Source organism: Rhinopithecus bieti, unplaced genomic scaffold (assembly GCF_001698545.2).
Source record: "Rhinopithecus bieti isolate Rb0 unplaced genomic scaffold, ASM169854v2 scaffold_2432, whole genome shotgun sequence".
Lineage (NCBI taxonomy): Eukaryota > Metazoa > Chordata > Mammalia > Primates > Cercopithecidae > Rhinopithecus > Rhinopithecus bieti.
Window position 1 is genome coordinate 2,330,950 of NW_016804136.1, and position 18,170 is coordinate 2,349,119.

The window sequence follows — 18,170 nt, forward strand, 5'->3', positions numbered from 1 at the left end:
CTCCTGACCTCAGGCGATCTGCCCACCTTGGCCTACCAAAGTGCTGGGATTAGAGGTGTGGAGGTGTGAGCCACCACACCCGGCCTTTTTTTTTTTGAGACAGAGTCTGGCTCTGTCGCCCAGGCTGGAGCACAGTGGCACGATCTCGGCTCACTGCAAGCTCTGCCTCCCGGGTTCATGCCATTCTCCTGCCTCAGCCTCCCGAGTAGCTGGGACTACAGGCACCCACCACCACGCCCGGCTAATTTTTTGTATTTTTTAGTAGATACAGGGTTTCACCATGTTAGCTAGGATGGTCTCCATCTCCTGACCTCGTGATCCACCCACCTCCGCCTCCCAAAGTGCTGGGATTACGGGTGTGAGCCACCACGCCCGGCCTACATCCACCTACCTTTTAAAATTTTTTGTAGAGATGGGGTCTCACTGTGTTGCCCAGGCTGGTTTCAAACTCCTGGGCTCAAGTGATCCTCCCATCTCAGCCTTCCAAAGTGCTAGGATTACAGGTGTGAGCCACTGCCCCAGGTCCTAATTGCCATTTAAAGAAGTGAATGAAAATCATGAAAAGACTGGGAACTACACCTGGCATCAGTCTCTTCACTTTGAAAATGAGGATAAGGATAAAAGCCCCAGGGGCAGGAGAGAATTAAATGGGATCTGTGGCTGTGGTAGATTCTGCAATCACTGGGGCTTCAAGAAAGTAGAAATGAAACTCACAAGTTATTTTACTATTTTAAAAGATGAACACAAACCATGAATTTTCCCTTGGTGGGACCACACAAGCTATATAAGATGTCTTGTTTCTTTGCTTTGTGCTGCAATTACATCCATGTAGTATGCTAATACCGGGGTTCCATGTTGACCAGAGCTCTAGCCGACACTTGAAGACGTTTTGGTTTAAGAAAAGGGAAAAGTGAACCAATACTTCCTAAATGCATTTTGGCTGCTAGACATCATCCTAACAAAACATGGGATCCAAGACAGAAAGTAAAAGGAAGCCTTGGTATCGGGAAGAGGGGAGCTGCTGAGCACTGTGTTAAGTGCTTGACTATATGACCTGTGTAATCCTCACTACATCCCTGAGTCATGCCATTCTTGCCCCATTCTGCAGGTGAGAGATTAAGTATCTTCCCCAAGACCACAGCAGGCAGAGTCAGGGTTCATCCTCAGGTCTGGATGTGGAGCCCCACCAAGCAGCAGCTGGCTCCCAACCCTGAAGAGGAATCAGTTCAAGACAGAAGACAGACACAGGGAAGCCTCAAGGAGTCAGCCCCTGACCCCGAGCCCCACACCCCGAGCCCCACACACCTCCCCTGCCTCTCTTGGACATGTCTGCTTTTCTTCCAGTTTCCGATAAGGAGACTGCTTGAGCAGGTCCAGCCTCAGCCTAGAGGAGAGAAACATGCTGGGGCAGGAGAGGGAAGCAGTACAAAAGGAAGCTGTCAGTGTCTCCCCCTTCAGTGCTCAATCCCACAGTAGGCACGCTGAGGGCCACTGTGTGCCAGCCCCGCTACACCCCCTGTCATGTTTAATCATCCCCACACAACAATCCCAGGAGGTTACAAGGGAGTATCTGAATTTTACAGGGTTGGAGGGAGGGCAGGACACTGACCAGGAAGCTGGAGCCAGGGATGGCAAAGCCCTGTTTGTAGAGGTAGGCGCTGCAGAAGAGCAGGAACACGTAGGCCTGGTGCTCCTTCCGGTAGTCTCGAAGGACCTCAGAGAGTTCCCGCAGCTCTGCCAGGTCGGAGGGGAACCACAGGGACCTGGGGATTTGGAAAAGCAGATGGAAACATGAGTTCAGATCAGCCCAGTGCCCACGAGAGTCACTCGCTGTGTCTTCCTTTCAGAGTAGGTTTATAAATATGCCCATCATCTGGTCTGCTGGGAACACATACACTCCCAGTGACAGACGACCTGATAACGACGTTGCAGAGACAGACAGGAGAGCCCTAATTTGGAAGCAAGAGACCTGGGTTAGCATCCCAACCCTGCTACTTTCTGTTGTATGTCCTTGAACTAGTCCCTGGGTCTGTTTCCTTATCTAAAAAATGAGAGGTTGGTGCTAAATAGTCATTAAGTTCCCCTTTAGCTCTGGGATTTTAGAATCTGTTCTTAAGAGGCAAATGGATTCATTTCCAGGCAAGTTCTAAATGTCCTAAATTGCCTTCCTTTCAAGGACATTGCCTGCCCCACAAACCAAGAACAATTCAGATTTCAAACTGTTCCTGAGGTGCCAAGTAAAACGACTTTTTAGCATTCACTATAAAGCCAATTAAAGATTCTTCAGGAAAGTATATCTATCCCATATTACAAACGTAACTTTTTTGAGAATATGTCAGGCTTGAATCAAACTCTTTAAAGAGCCTACTATTTCATTCTGCTCTTAACCTGGTCCTCAGTGCACTTTGAATCCTGTCCAAAGGTTACAGTATAAAGGCTACCTTGCCTCTACCATCTGAACAGCCCTTGAATCCATCACTGATTAATGATGAGCAAACCCTCCCACTTCTCATGAGAATGCTTCTCTTGGTATGTCCCACACCCACAGCAGAGCCTTCTTAGCTACAGCAAAAGAATACAACAGCCGAAAACAGTTGCCTTAATAGTCAAATATCAGTAATTCCCTTGACCACACAATGCTGTACTAGGCACACTTCCATGCACTTTATAAAGAGTATGCAGCACTCATAAAAACCAGCCACGTAAGTATTGCTCTGCCTCCTGCCTCGACCAGTCGTTCATTAGAATGGGAAAAGTAGGCCTAGCGCGGTGGCTCACGCCTGTAATCCCACCACTTTGGGAGGCTGAGGTAAGCGGATCAACTGAGGTCAGGGGTTCAAGACCAGCCTGGCCAACATGGTGAGACCCCCGTCTTTACTAAAAATACAAAAATTAGCCGGCCGTGGTGGCGCGCGCCCGTAGCCCCAGTTATTCGGGAGGCTGAAGCAGGAAAATTGCTTGAACCCGGAAGGAGGAGGTTGTAGTGAGCCGAGATCGCGCCACTGCACTCCAGCCTGGGTGACAGAGCGAGACTCCAGCCCAGGGGGGGAAAAAAAAAAGTAAAAGAGACAACCAGGAAGAGGGGCAGAGCCGATAATTAATTTGTGAATAATTTAAAGTTGTCCATGCAACATTTCTCCTGAAGACCTAACGTCTAAAGTCTCAAGGGCAGACCTGACGGAAGTGGGGTGGGGTGGAGGAGAGGCAGCTGAAAGTGGACTTGAAGGGGCTGGGGGCCCACACCGGGGCGAAGGTCGGCTGGAAATGGGGCCCAGGGCTGGGACTGGGAAAGCAACGGCGCGGGCAGGCTCAGCGCCGCGTCTCCCTCGGCAAATCCATCCAACCAAAGGCATTGCGGCGTGACGCCCTGCACACCCCGCAGCCGGCACCACACAGGTCCCAGTCAGGCCCGGGACCGGGCTCTCATTTCACTCTCCTGTCCGAGACCGTGTGGACGCGGGTCCAGATACCAGACCCGGATTCCAGTTCAACAAGAGAACCGCAATTCCCAACGCCTCCGATACCGGAACCCGAATTTCCGATTCCCAGCCCCGGTCCTTGGACCTGGCTCCCTTCTTCTGACCCGAACCTGGATTCCCGCTACGCACCTGCCTCCAGCTTCCTCGGTGGAGCCCAGCCTCCGCCCGCGGGGCAGTCGCGTTGACAGCAAGTACAAGGCGAAGGTGCAGCCAGCGAAGACCAGAAGGAGGCCGAGCAGCGGGCGCATGTCGGCTCCGCACCCCGGCCCGCGGGGCAGCTGACAGGCTCACTTGCACGCCGGGGCGCAGCGGCGGGCGGACTGAGCCAGCGGAGCAAGTTCGCTGACGGACCGGAGAGGGGTCCGCGCCAAGACCCGCCCCCGAACCAGGCCCCGCCTCCCGAGCCAGGCCCCAGCCCGCGATTCTGAGTCCGCCCTCCCTGTCCTTCGGTGTAGACTACCGGAAAAACCTGCCTCCCAGGCTGCCCTCTCTCCGTCTGTCTGTGCTTATTTTTCTACGTTTATCCCTGTCGCTTTCTCCACTTATTCTGCAGTCATGGAGCGCCCCCAGTGCCGGCTCGGTGCCAGTGCTGGGAGATCTGGGGGCGAATCGTGAGCCTGGCCCACAGCGAGCTTGCAGTCTAGTGGTCAAGGCAGTCTTGTCCACAACCTGCTGTCACACGAAGCAAATGTAGCTGGTGTAGCACCAGGGGCTGCAATCAGGTGTGGTGGGGGCGGCAATAGTGACCACGGAAATAATCAGAATGCTTTCAATTCAGCTCCTACTGTATTCCCATTATCCCTGAGCCTCACAATCATCCTCCAAGGTAGGTATTTTTGTCTTTCTCTAACAGATGAAAACTCTGAGTTTCAGAAGAATTAAATAACATCCTCCCAAAAGAGAGACAGTATAAGAATCCAAGTCAACCTGAGTCCAAAACCAGTGGTTCTTACACTGTGTTGATTTATGGAGGAGAAATAAGTGAGAATCTGGGGACAAACAAGAGTGCACTGAAGGCAGGCTAAGGAGATAGATTTTTAATAATGTAGATGAGACACCAACAGAGGTGTTTAAGAGAATGATTTAGTTCCTGTTTTAGGATGTTCGCTTTGGCAGATAGCCACAACTGTCCTGATAAGAAAGCAAGCCGGCCTAGCTCACGCCTGTAATCCCAGGATTTTGGGAAGTCAAGGCAGGCGGATCACTTGATGTCAGGAGTTCGAGACCAGCTTGTCCAACATGGGGAAACCCCGTCTCTACTAAAAATACAATAATTAGCCGGGCATGATGGCACATGCCTGTAATCCCAGCTACTCCCGAGGCTGAGGCAGGAGAATCACTTGAACCTGGAAGGCAGAGGTTGCAGTGAGCCGAAATTGCACCACTGCACTCCAGCCTGGGCGACAAGAGCGAAACTTCAGGAAAGGGAAAGGGAAGGAAAGGAAAGGAGAGGGGAGGGGAGGAAGAGAGAGAGACAGAGACAGAGACAGAGAGAGAGAGAGAGAGAGAGAGAGAGAGAGAGAGAGGAGAGAGGGAAAGGAAAGAAAGGAAGCAAGCACTCAGGCCTGATCGAGGACCACTGCAGTGGACTTGGAGGGAGGAGGCTGGGGGTAGTTGAATTGGTATGATATGTCACTGAGTAAACGGAGGAAGGGACAGAAAGAGAACTCCAAAGTGTCAAAAGCCTGGACAACAGAAAGCATCCTTGTTATATCATTTAAAGCACCTGTTGGGACAAATAGGGAGCATTTTTCAGAATTTATGTGCACAAGATCTCGCAATTATATGTCCAAGAATGTAACCTACGTCCAAGAATGTAATGGAATTTAATTCCACATCCAAGAATCCCCATAGGTAGCAAAGATGTATATTTAAGGGTGTTCTCTCAGCTTTGTTTTTATGTTAGGAGATTGGGAACAACCTAAATGCCCATCAGCTGGCGACTGGCTAGGTTAACTATGGTATATTCACAAATGGAATACTAGGTAGCCTCCTAAAAGAGGAAGGCAATTCTACATATCCTGATATAGTGTGGTCACCAGATAGATGGCTTAGATACAAATGAAACAAACAAGTTGCAGTGTTAGAGTATGCTATGTATGACTCCTTTTAAAGGACAAAAAGAGGATGTACTTTAACTTTTTAAGATACCGAAGTATTTATTTATTTAAAATTTTTTTTCACAGAATTGTTACAGCACATAGAACCAAAAAATATTTACAAATGAAATTTCTCAGTGTCTGAGATTTGCGTCGAAATAATGGTACAGGGGTTTAGTGAGTAAGGATATAGGTAGAACAAGATTTCCATGAGTTGATAGCTATTGAAGCTGGGTGATCACCTGGGGGTTTTATACTATTTGGATGGTATACTATTTTTTTTTTTCTATTCTTGTGTATGTATCAAATTTTCACTTAAGAGAATGGGGAGAAATGGTGTCAGCCCTCCATTCTGGCTGAACACACCATGTTAGTTCATGCCCCATTACACCACTCTTCTAGCCATCTGTCAATCTTCTCTGCCTGGCAAATTTCTACTCTTTCATCAGGACCCAGGATAATTATCACCTTCTCTGAGAGGGCTTCTCCAACCCCTATAGTCAGAAACATTCCTTCTCTATGCTTGGGGCCCCTGAGAAATGTCTGTAATCTTGTCGCAAATACATATTCCAGTGTCATTATCCATCTCCCTAGTACACAGTGAACATTTCTATCAATGAGACAATGTCTCAACTATCTTCTTTCTGTCTCAACCCTTAACCCTGGCACCTAACAATTGTTTGTTAAATTCATGGGTCAGGTCTAGTGAAGACAATGATTAGCTGTTTGATTTGGTACATATTGACCTTGAGAAGTCAAAGGGATATCGGAGGAGAGAAAGTGAATGAGGAACTGATGTTATTGAGCCTGTGCTAGGAGACTGCTGGGGCAAGAAATAGAGTGAGGACAAAGGAGGTGAGGCTCCTGCTGGCAAGGACCTCACTTTCCTTTCAGCTGGGGAAGAGCATGGAAAGATATAATTCTAGAGCGTGGTAAGTGCCATGGATGAAATAGACAAGGCAAAACCACTTCAGCAAAGCGATGTCAATATTCTACTTATGGATGAGTGGATAAACACGTTTGGATGAAATCACTTGTGCAAAATTTACAGCTGTGAGTGCTGAACAGGAACAAGCTTTTGTCTGCCATCAGGTGAGGCCATGCTTTTTCTTCTGCCCTTCACTGCCACTCGACATGCAGGTGAAACTCTGGAGCTCAGACCAAATATTCAGATTTGGAGGTTATTCTATAGGAGATAGTTGAAGTGAGGGGAGGGGAGAAGGTCTCCTAGAAACCACATGAGAGGGAAAGTAACAGCAGTTGACTTTCATTGAGTACTTAGTACACTCCAGACCCCATACTAAGCTTTTTTTTATTATTATTTTTATTTTTTTTGAGATAGAGTCTTGCTCTGTTTCCCCAGCTGGAGTGCGGTGGCGCAATCTCGACTCACTGCAACCTCCTCCTCCTGGGTTCAAGCAATTCTCCTGCCTCAGCCTCCCAAGTAGCTGGGACTACAGGTGCGGGCCACCATGCCCAGCTAAGTTTTTGTATTTTTAGTAGAGACAGGGTTTCACCGTGTTAGCCAGGATGGTCTCAATCTCCTAACCTCACGATATGCCTGCCTCGGCCTCCCAAAGTGCTGGGATTACAGGTGTGAGCCGCTGCCCCTGGCCCATACTAAGCCTTTTACTTACATGAGTTTATTTATTCCATGTAACAACCCTCATGAAGTAGGAACTCTTTTTTGAGGAACAGGATCTTGCTATGTTGCCCAGGCTGGTCTTGAACTTCTGGCCTCTGGTGTTCCTCCTGCCTTGGCCCCACAAAGTGCTCGGATTACAGGCTTCAGCCAGCATGCCTGGTCTAAAGTAGGAGCTCTTAACAGTCCCACATTTATAGCCTGGGAAAATGAAGCTTAGAAAGAATGAAGTCAACAGAGCAACAGAGGTCGCACACCTTGCGAACAGCAGAACCCAAATGTCTTACCATGCACTAGCCTTTTGAGAAAGAAGACCGAGATCAGGAGCCGGGTAAGGAAATGGTGGAAACAGTGAAAGAGAATAAGATGCCCCCTTTCATTTGTGAGATGAGAAACAGAAAAAAGAAACGTCCTGAGAGCCCAAAAAAGACTGTTAGGAAGGGAACTGGGGCACAGTGTCAGAGTCCATGGAGAAACCCAGCAGGGAAACCTGAGGGTCATGGAAACTGGCCAACACGAGGTGGTAAGGGACCTTTGACAGAGCTATTTTGGGTGGTGCTAACCTGCTTTGCCACAGGCTCACGACTGGAGCATCTGCTTCTTCCTCTGACCTGCCCCCTGGACTAATGTTGTGATTCCTCTCGCTCAACCTGTCTGCCTGGGGAAGAAGCCCTGGACTGTGTTTCCCCAATCTCAGCATCCCCAACCCTCCTGGCCCCCAACCCAGTACTTGCAGAGCTAACTCTAACTGCCCAATGCACCTCCTGCAAGCTGCAGCAGCCCCCATCGAGGCCACTCATTTACAGCACAGGCCCACACAGTCTGACAAAGGACAGCTGCAATCCTCCATCAACTGCAATCCTTTCCCAGGCACATGCTGGATTGGGAAACAGGTGGGAGAAAAGAACAGGTAAGAGATTCCTGTGGGAGTGAGTTAGCCTGGCATTTACTGTGCCTCTTTGTGAAGCGCAGCCAACCTTTTCTGGCTTAATCAGACTTGCCCAGAGCATTTGAAAGGAGTAGCTCTGAAGTCCATGTAATTTTGCCTCCCCACCCCGACCCCAACCATGACTGATTGGAACTAGATAGGTGTCTTCCTCGGGAGGAGGAGCCAAGGGCTGTTTCCTGTCCCTGGACTTTGGAATTGGGCCACCTAGTCAGTGAGTGGCCAAGAACCCAATGAAGCTGCCCCATGAAGGGTACTGAGCTCAGTCAAAGAGATTCGTGGCAGAGCGCTAGGGTTAATAAAGGCCCATGAACTCTTGTTGCTGAAAGCTCTAGGGCTGCCCCATCCTTGCCCTTCCTGAGATTTGATGGATCATCTCTCCCTGGGTTTCCGCAAGTCCTCTCTCTCTCTCTCTCAATAATCTATTAAATTTGGGTGTGAGTGGATTTCTGTTCCTTGCATCCAAAGTCTCCTTGGCTATGATGGAGTTCTATAGGAATGAGAGCAAGGGTCAGGGGTCCAAGGGTAGGAGCTTCTAAGTTTAGGACTTTAGAAATAACACCGTTAAGTGTGTTGATGTCTAAGTCAGAATGGAGGTGATTCTCTCAAGTTTCTAAGCATCATCCATTCCGTTCTGTCCAACAGACATTTATCAAGCGCCTGCTCTGTGCCTAGCATTGTGCTAGGTGCTAGAGAACCAAAAATAAATATACAGCAGCTGCTCTTGTGGAGCTCACAGTCTTGGAGGAGTTAAAGACGCGGAAACAAATTACAACACAGCTTAACAGCAGTGACAGAAGCACGTATGATATGGTTTGACTGTGTCCCCACCCAGATCTTATCCTGAATTGTAGTTTCCATAATCCCCATGTGTGGTGGGAGGGGCCCAGTAGGAGGTAATTGAATCATGAGGGCAGTTTCCTCCATGCTATTCTTGTGATAGTGAGTTCTCACGAGATCTGATGGTTTTATAAGGGGCTTCCCTTTTCACTCAGCTCTTATTCTTCTCTCTCCTGCCACCATGTAAAGAAGGATGTGTTTGCTTTCCCTTCCATCATGATTGCAAGTTTCCTGAGGCCTCCCCAGTCATGTAGAACTGTGAGTCAATTAAATCTCTTTCCTTTATAAATGAAGAAGAGGTACAGTGTGGAACTTCTCTGTATGGAAATAAGGTCAAAGAAGACTCCCTGAGGAGGTGGCAATTGAGCCACAATCCAAATGATGAGTAGGAGGTCACCAGTGAAGAGGGAAGGGAAGAGGGTAGACTGTAATTTAATTGTGTTTTGAATTTGACACTCAGACAGATATATGGTACTGAGACAGAGAGGGGAGGAGTAGCAAGGATGACAGTAAAAAGTTCCAGGGGCCCTTGGAAGAAAGATACTGAGAACAGAGTGGCCATGCTTGTAACTGCCTTTGTTTCTCCTGATCGCTGTTACATGAAACTTATTGAAATTCATCCCCTCTCCAGTGAACAAACTTCCTTTCTTTATCCATTCATTCATCCATCTACCCGTCCTACAGTGAGCCAGGTACTGGGCTAGGAGACCCGTTAGCCCAGAGTTTACAAATTGGTAGAAATTCTATTTCAGGCATTTTGTTGCTATTGTTTTGACTCCCTGCTTACCAGGAAAGGAAAGAGAACAAAAAAGTGACTGTGCTAATCAAAATACAGACCAATAAAACTCTAAGAAGAAACCAGGGCCGGCGGGTGCAGTGGCTCACACCTGTAATCCCAGAACTTTGAGAGGCCGAGGCGGGTGGATCACAAGGTCAGTAGTTCAAAGCCAGCCTGGCCAAGATGGTGAAACCGGGTGTCTACTAAAAATACAAAAATTAGCCAGGTGTGGTGGTGGACACCTGTAATCCCAGCTACTTGGGAGGCTGAGGCAGAGAATTGCTTGAACCCGGGAGGCAGAGGTTGCAGTGAGCCAAGTTTGTGCCACTGTACTCCAGCCTGGGCAATAGAATGAGACTCCATCTCAAAAAAAGAAGAAAAAAAAAGAAAAAAAAACAGGGTCTACAGCACACTGATCTCTCTATCCACAATTGCTGAGGAAATGTGGGAAGGAGGAAGAAGGATAGTAAGATGTCCAAGAGCTTGTTCCACTCAGAGTTCAGTCATCCCTCACTTAAATAAAACAGACTCTGTATTTGATGCAAATGTAAATCTGTAAGAAGATGTGCCACTCGGGAATATATTTATAGATTTCTTTAATTTATGACATAGAGAATCCATTTCTTGGCTGGGTGTGGTGGCTCATGCCTGTAAACCCAGCACTTTGGGAGGCCGAGACAGGTGGGTCACCTGAGGGCAGGAGTTCAAAACCAGCCTGGCCAACATGGTGAAACCCTGTCTCTACTAAAAATACAACAATTAGCCAGGTGTAGTGGCACATGCCTGTAATCTCAGCTAGTCAGGAGGCTGAGGCAGGAGAATCAACTGAACCCGGGAGGTAGAGGTTGCAGTGAGCCGAGATTGCACCATTGCACTCCAGCCTGGGCAACAAGAGTGAGACTCCGTATCAAAAAAAAAAAAAAGAGAGAGTCAATTTCTTCATAACAAGGGCTGTTTTCACAGATAGCAGTTGAAGGAGCAATCACTTGGGTGAGGAGGAGGTGACTGGGCCTGTGGCACTTCACAGACCTTCCTACAGTGGCCACAGCCATGGGACAGATGGTGCCTCCCCTCACACTGGGCATCTGGCCCCAGGGATTGTCTTCCCTTCTTTCTGGCCTCAGCCCGACAGGACCTCTTGACCGAACTCCTGCTGTCATTCTAGATTCGCATCTACCTCCAGGGAAGCAAAGGATTCCTCAAACTGGAGGCTTCAGATTCTCCAAAAGCAAACCGGTTCATACTTTGAATACGCATGTTAGCAAAACAAGTGATAACCTTGTTCCAAAAGGCTAACATTAATTACCTCTCATAGGTGGCATCGTGAATAGTATTTTTTTTTTATTTTGTATCTATGCATTTTCTAAATTTCCTTCAATAATCGTAGATTACATTGGTAATAAAGAAATGTGAACATTTCTTAAGGGTTGCTTAAAATGAGGGTCGCCTGTAAAGTGATCCTTCTCCACCTTGGGTGAAAAACAAGCTCTGCTTTTCCTTCTCTTGCCTCATGCTCCATCGCCGGTCCCCATGTGGAGAGGCTACCCCACAGCTTCCTCGTCCTTCTTTCTTCATCCACTTACTATCTAGTCCCAGCAGCCGCCCTCTTAGCTGTCAGTCCATCCCCACCTCCTCCAGCTCCTCCATGCTCCAACAACACTTTAGAGAAGGCAGAGGGCCAGCACGTGGCTTTCGTGCCTTCCCAGAACAAACAGCCTGAGAGAGAAGCTGGCGTTGAGAGAGAGAGGCTCCCTCATTGCAAATTAGATAAGCCCTATGAAAATAAATAAAAGCATATTCACATTTATCAAACATCTCATAGATGTGGCACCTATGGGATTTCAAAAAACCCTTCATAGACTTGCCTCCCAAACCCACACAGCAGGCCCATGAGGTAGACATCAGTTTTGTTCCCTTCTACGAGTGGGAACTGGAGGAAGGTGGCACAGAGAATGCAGAGTTGAGTCCACGGTGAGGCCTCCAGTCTGTCCTTCCCTTGAAGATGCTTGACCTGCAGCCGCGATGGGCAGAACCACCCACATGACAGGCAGCAGAATTGACAGGTCGGAACAAACGAGGCCCCAGGACGCAGCAGACACAGCCCTGGGCTGCCACGAGCCTGGCTATTTCTGACTTGCCCTAGTTAGGGGCTCCCTTCCCAGGATCGTTTTATAGTCACAAGGTTGTTTGATGTTGTACAATGTGACATCCATAAGACGCTACTGAAAAAAGCCTTCGTTTTTTCATACTTTTTGTGCCTTGCAGAAAAGGTGAGGTGAAGCTTTCAAACAGCCTGTGGTTGTAGCTTTCTTTCTATTATTGATACCCATGTGTCCTGGCAACAGTTACATCTGCAACTTTGGGCAAAGAATAGGTTGGAAGACTGTTTCAACGTTTTCCATCAGGACAAGATCATACCGACACAGCTGGGGCCTGGGAAAATAAGACAAAATATCCTTGTCCATGAATTTACAAAAATGCAATAGTCTAGTAAATAATATTATATCCTTAAGATACAAAATTATTTAGCAATTGTTTTTAATATAGAAAATGCTTACGGTGGCCGGGCGCGGTGACTCACACCTGTAGTCCCAGCACTTTAATAGGCCAAGGCGGGTGGGTACCTGAGGCTAGGAGTTCAAGACCAGCCTGGCCAACATGGCTAAACCCCGTCTCTACTAAAAATACAAAAATTAGCTGGGTGTGGTGGCGCGTGCCTGTGGTTCTAGCTGCTCAGGAGGCTGAGGCAGTCCTTGAGCCCAGGAGGTGAAGGTTACAGTGAGCTGAGATCGTGCCATTGCACTCTAGCCTGGGCAAGAGAACGAGACTCTGTCTCAGGAAAAAAAAAAAAGAAAATGCTTATGGTAAGTAAAACACCAAGGAGAAAGCAAGATATATGGCCAGGCATGGTGGTTCACGCTTATAATCCCAGCACATTAGGAGGCTGAGGCTGGCAGATCACCTGAGGCCAGGAGTTGGAGACCAGCCTGACCAACATGGTGAAACCCTGTCTCTACTAAAAATGCAAAAAATTAGCTGGGCGTGGTGGCGTGTGCCTCCCAGCTACTTCGGAGGCTGAGGCAGGAGAATTGCTTGAACCAAGGAGGCGGAGGTTGCAATGAGCCAAGATTGTGCTACTACTATACTCCAGCCTGGGGCCTGGGTGACAGAGTGAGACTCTGTCACCCCAACCCCCCCAAAAAAGAAAGAAAGATGTAAAATTGTATTTACCATATAACTTTAGCTTTAAAAACAATAAAAGAAGGAAGATTATATAGAGATAACAATAAATATGAACAGTGGTTGCCCCTGAATAATGACAATATGGGTGATATTTTTCTGCTTCCTATCAATTTCTGTACTTTCTAGATTTTATAAAATAAACATATATTGTCTGATATTCAGGGGAAAAAAGTATTAAAAAGTTTTAGGATGGGCCAGGCGTGGTGGCTCAAGCCTGTAATCCCAGCACTTTGGGAGGCCGAGATGGGCAGATCACAAAGTCAGGAAATCAAGACCATCCTGGCTAACACGGTGAAACCCCATCTCTACTAAAAAACACAAAAAAACTAGCCGGGCGAGGTGGCGGGCGCCTGTAGTCCCAGCTACTCAGGAGGCTGAGGCAGGAGAATGGCATAAACCCGCCAGGCGGAGCTTGCAGTGAGCTGAGATCCGTCCACTGCACTCCAGCAACAGAGCGAGACTCCGTCTCAAAAAAAAAAAAAAAAAAAAAAAAGAGTTTTAGGATGTAATGACTATCCTCTTAGGAGAAACTTGTATTATTAAATGTTTTAGGGTACCCTAAACTTTCTTTTTTTGTTTTTTTGAGAGAGAGAGGGTCTCACTCTGTCGCCCAGGCTGGAGTGCAGTGGTACGATCTCGGCTCACTGCAACCTCCGCCTCCCAGGTACAAGCAATTCTCCTGCCTCAGCCTCCCAAGTAGCTGGGGTTACAGGCACACGCCACCACTGCCCGGCTAATTTTTTATATTTTTGGTAGAGATGGGGTTTCACCATGTTGGCCAGGCTGGTCTCGAACTCCTGACCTCAGGTGATCCACCCACTTTGGCCTCCCAAGGTGCTGGGATTACAGGCATGAGCCACCATGCTCAGTCCCAAAACTTTCAAGAAAAAGGAATTCATAAAGTACTAACTGCTCACATCATTTCCTGTCTCCCTCTCTGTCCACAGGTTAGATGCTAGGACTATATGGTAGAGGGGCATTTGTCACAAAACATACATGTCAACACAGCTCCGTACTTTAAAAATAACAATAATTCTTTCTCTCCTTCTCCCCTTCTTTCTCTGTTTGCCTGTCTGTCTCTCCCCACACATACATTGTTGCTTATTTTTTCTGGAGCAATTGAGAATAGATTGTTTACTCCTTAATACTTCATTGTATATTTCCTAAGAACAAGGACATTTTCAGTGCCATTATCAAATTTAAGAAATTCAATATAATACTTTCATACTGTCAAGGGTGCGGTGGCTCATGCCTGTAATCCCAGCACTTTAGGAGACTGAGGCGGGCGGATACTTGAGGCCAGGAGTTGAAGACCAGCCTGGCCAACATGGCAAAACTAAAAATATAAAAAATTTTTTTCTACTAAAAATACAAAATCACAAATACAAAACTTATCTGGGCATGGTGGACATGCCTGTGGTCAAGGGAATAATATGTTCCAATTTTCTGTACCTTTTTTTATACTAGGCTCTGTTTTATCAGCTTGCCAAATTATACAAAGCTTTCTTTTCTACAACAAATTACCAGCTTACAAGTAGTGTGGTAGTTAGGGAAGAATTGTATAATTCTCAGCATATAACAACAGTATTTCCTTGGATTACTAGGCCATCTATCTTTAAGTACATGCAGTATAATTTTCTTGGATTACTGGGCTACCTGTTTTTATTTTTAAATTTTTTAATTTAATTTTTTGTTTTTATTTTGAGATAGGATCTTGCTATGTTGCCCAGGCTGGACTCCAACTCCTGGGCTCAAGTGGTCCCCTCACCTCAGCCTCCTGAGTAGTGGGATTACAGGCATGCACCACCAAATCCAGCTGGGCTGGGCTATTTGCTTTCTGGCTTTTTTTTTTTTTTCTTTTTTTGTAGAGATGGGGTCTCCATATGTTGCCCTGGCTGGCTAGAACTCCTGAGCTGAAGCAATCCTCCCACCTTGGCCTCCCAAAGTGCTGAGATTATAGGCCTGAGCCACTACACTTGGCCTGGGCTACTTGTTTATAATAAAAACTCGTTTTAGAAAACCCATCATGTCCCTCATTGTGAATAATAGAGTCTTGTTAAAACATCAGACCAAGCAGATTGGACAGGATCCAGCAATATCCCTGGAAAACAGCATTTTGTCTACCCTCAACTCACCTCTCCGGATGGGCAAGGGACCTTAACTTCATTCGGAGAATCCTGAGCTTGTACCTTGGGCCTATTATAGATCCTGTAGAGAACATCAAGGAAACTGCAGCCACTTTATCTAGATCTTGATTAAATCTTGCAAGTAGACTCACTTGGTGATATTTCTGAAATGTGGTGGGTTCACTGGAAGGAAGAAATAATATTGAAAAATGGATAAAGACTACTAATGAAAGAAAGCAGTTTTGAAGCCTACAAGTCACTGGTAAGCTGGTAACTACTTCACCCCATAGCCTGCACTAGCTGATGTGTTGTTTGTTTGTTTGTTTCTGAGACAGGGTTGACTCTATTGCCCAGGCTGGAGTATAGTAACCTCCCAAGAACTAGTCAGCTTTGATGGGCAAAGTCTGCTGACTCCAAAGGGCTGTGTAAGTGACCCGAAATGACATTAGAGAAATATGATGCTAATGACTGCCTCCTACACACCAGGTGATGTCCTTGTCTCTTAACTCATCTCTCCCACCCCCTGAAACATTCTGCAAGGGGGGCATTATTCTCCTCATTTAATAGACAGAAACAGATGCTTACAGAGATCAAGCTCCCCAGGTCACAGGCCTTATATGCAGCAGTGAAGAGATTCCAGCCCAGTTCTGACTAAGTTCAAAGTTAGGATCTTTCCATTAAAATACTGCATCCCTAGATGCCTAAGTACATCTTTAGCCAAACTAGATGTTAATTGAATTGTGCCTAAACATGCATTTTTTTTAGTTCTCCCTCTCAAGATGAACCTTAAAAGAGGCAAATCCAGAGTCCTATACTTTTTTCCAAGTGTATAGAGATGTTTTCTGTAGGTGGGAAACCAAATTGAAGTTAAGGTATATTGCTGGAGAGGTTCAGCTCAGTCAATGTCTTTCTGGGGAGGTGGAAGAACCATGGAGCCCCTGGCTTCAGGAACAGAAGGCTTGCTCTAGACATTAATCCTTTGTGTTTTTGTTTGTTTGTTTGTTTGTTTTTGAGATGGAGTCTTGCTCTGTTGCCCAGGCTGGAGTGCAGTGGTGCGATCTCAGTTCACTGCAACCTCTGCCTCACGGGTTCAAGTGATTTTCCTGCCTCACCCTCCTGAGTAGCTGGGATTACAGGCACCCGCCACCTCTCCTGGCTAATTTTTGTATTTTTAGCGGAGACAGGGTTTCTTCATCTTGGACAGGCTGGTCTTGAACTCCCGACCTCAGGTAATCTGCCTGCCTCAGCCTCCCAAGGTGCTGGAATTACAAGCATGAGCCACTGAGCCTGGCCAACATTAATTCTTACTTTGGGAATGGGGTGATTGTGACGAGGTATCTGTCACCCCACTGGGATCATGTCTTAAGTCCCAAGGAGTACAAAAGTGCCACAAATAAAACTAATCTGAAAGGCGCCCAGATTTTGTTTTCTTGATACCATCTCTACTGAAAGAAACTAGGGCTCCCTGGAGAAATGATTGATTCCACAGCTGGGGCAGGAAATGTGCAAAGTGATCCTGGAAACCCGTGTGCCAGAAAGTTAGGAAGTGTTTCAAAGAGTGATGGAAGCCGGGCGTGGTGGCTCATGCCTACAATCCCCACACTTTGGGAGGCTGAGGCAGGCAGATCACGAGGTCAAGAGATCGAGACCATCCTGGCTAACATGGTGAAAACCCGTCTCTACTAAAAATATAAAAATTGGCTTGGTGGCTCGCGCTTGTAGTCCCAGCTACTCAGGAGGCTGAGGCAGGAGATTTGCTTAAACCTGGGAGGTGGAGTTTGCAGTGAGCTGAGATCACACCATTATACTCCAGCCTGGCGACAAAGCAAGACTCCGTCTCAAAATTAAAAAAAAAAAAAAAAAAAAAAGTGATGTAAATGTTCAAAAGACACAGAATCATCTCACACCCATTCAGATGGCTAATATCAAAATAATAGAACATAACAAATGTTGGTGAGGATGTGGAGAAACTGGAACCTGTGTGCACTGTCAGTGGGATTGGAAAATTGTGCAACCATTAAGGAAAACAGTATAGTGGTGTCTCAAAAAATTAAAAATAGAACTGCAATATGATCCAGAAATTCCACTTCTGGATATGTCCAAAAAAATTGAAAGCAGAGTCTCAAAGAGACGTTTGCACACCCATGTTCATAGCAGCACTAGTCACAATAGGCAAGAGGAGGAGGCAACCCAAGTGTTCATTGATGGAAGAATAAATAAGTGTGGTATATGCATACAATGAAATATTATTCAGCCTTAAAAAAGAAGGAAATCAGCCAAGCATGGTGGCTCATGCTTGTAATCCCAGCACTTCGGGAGGCCAAGGCAGGCAGATGAGGAAGTTAGGAGTTTGAGACCAGCCTGGCCAGCATGGTGAAACCCCGTCTCTACTAAAAATACAAAAAAATTAGCTGGGCATGGTGGCATGCGCCTGTAGTCCCAGCTACTCGGGAGGCTGAGGCAGGAGAATCGCTTGAACCTGAGAGGAGAAGGTTGCAGTGAGCCGAGATTGCACCACTGCACTCCAGCCTGGGCAACAGAGTGAGACTCCGTCTCAAAAAAATAAATCAATCAAATCAATCAATCAGTGAGTTTCCAAGAAAAAAAAATGAAGGAAATCCTGTCACGTGCTGCAACATGGATGAACATAGAAGACATTATGCTAAGTGAAATAAGCCAGTCACAAAAAGACAAATACTGTAGGGTTCCACTTATATAAGATAAGATACCTAACATAGTCAAATTCATAGAAAGAGGAAGTAGAATAGTGTTTACTTTGGGGTGGGGGAAGGGAAGTTGTTTAATGGGTATAGAGTTTTGGTTTCACAAGATGAAAAAGTTCTGGAAATCTACTTCACAACAATGTGAATATACTTAACACTACTAAACTGTACGCCAAAAAAATGATTAAGATGGTAATTTTATGTTATTTATTATTACCACAATAAAAAAGAATTTTTTTTTTTTTTTTTTTTTGAGATGGAATCTTGCTGTGTCTCCCAGGCTGGAGTGCAGTG

The 18,170-nt window shown here is 46.5% G+C and overlaps 2 protein-coding genes across 3 annotated transcripts in view; both read right to left on the reverse strand.

The window, feature by feature from the left end:
* Nucleotides 1-3,823, reverse strand: part of TMEM41A (transmembrane protein 41A) — a 13,402-nt gene extending 9,579 nt beyond the window's left edge. Inside the window, exons 1-2 of the mRNA XM_017866377.1 lie at nucleotides 3,609-3,823; nucleotides 1,610-1,763 (exon numbers count right to left, since the gene is read on the reverse strand). Of these exons, the coding sequence (XP_017721866.1) occupies nucleotides 1,610-1,763; nucleotides 3,609-3,727 (273 nt within the window). The 5' untranslated portion in view covers nucleotides 3,728-3,823. The remainder of the gene's footprint in view (nucleotides 1-1,609; nucleotides 1,764-3,608) is intronic.
* Nucleotides 3,824-11,128: 7,305 nt separating this feature from the next.
* Nucleotides 11,129-18,170, reverse strand: part of LIPH (lipase H) — a 55,740-nt gene continuing 48,698 nt past the window's right edge. The window contains exons 9-10 of one of the 2 annotated variants that reach the window (XM_017866383.1): nucleotides 15,163-15,336; nucleotides 11,129-12,217 (exon numbers count right to left, since the gene is read on the reverse strand). In XM_017866383.1, coding sequence (XP_017721872.1) covers nucleotides 12,130-12,217; nucleotides 15,163-15,336 — 262 coding nt within the window. In that variant the 3' untranslated portion in view covers nucleotides 11,129-12,129. The remainder of the gene's footprint in view (nucleotides 12,218-15,162; nucleotides 15,337-18,170) is intronic. The other variant, XM_017866389.1, reaches the window with a different exon arrangement.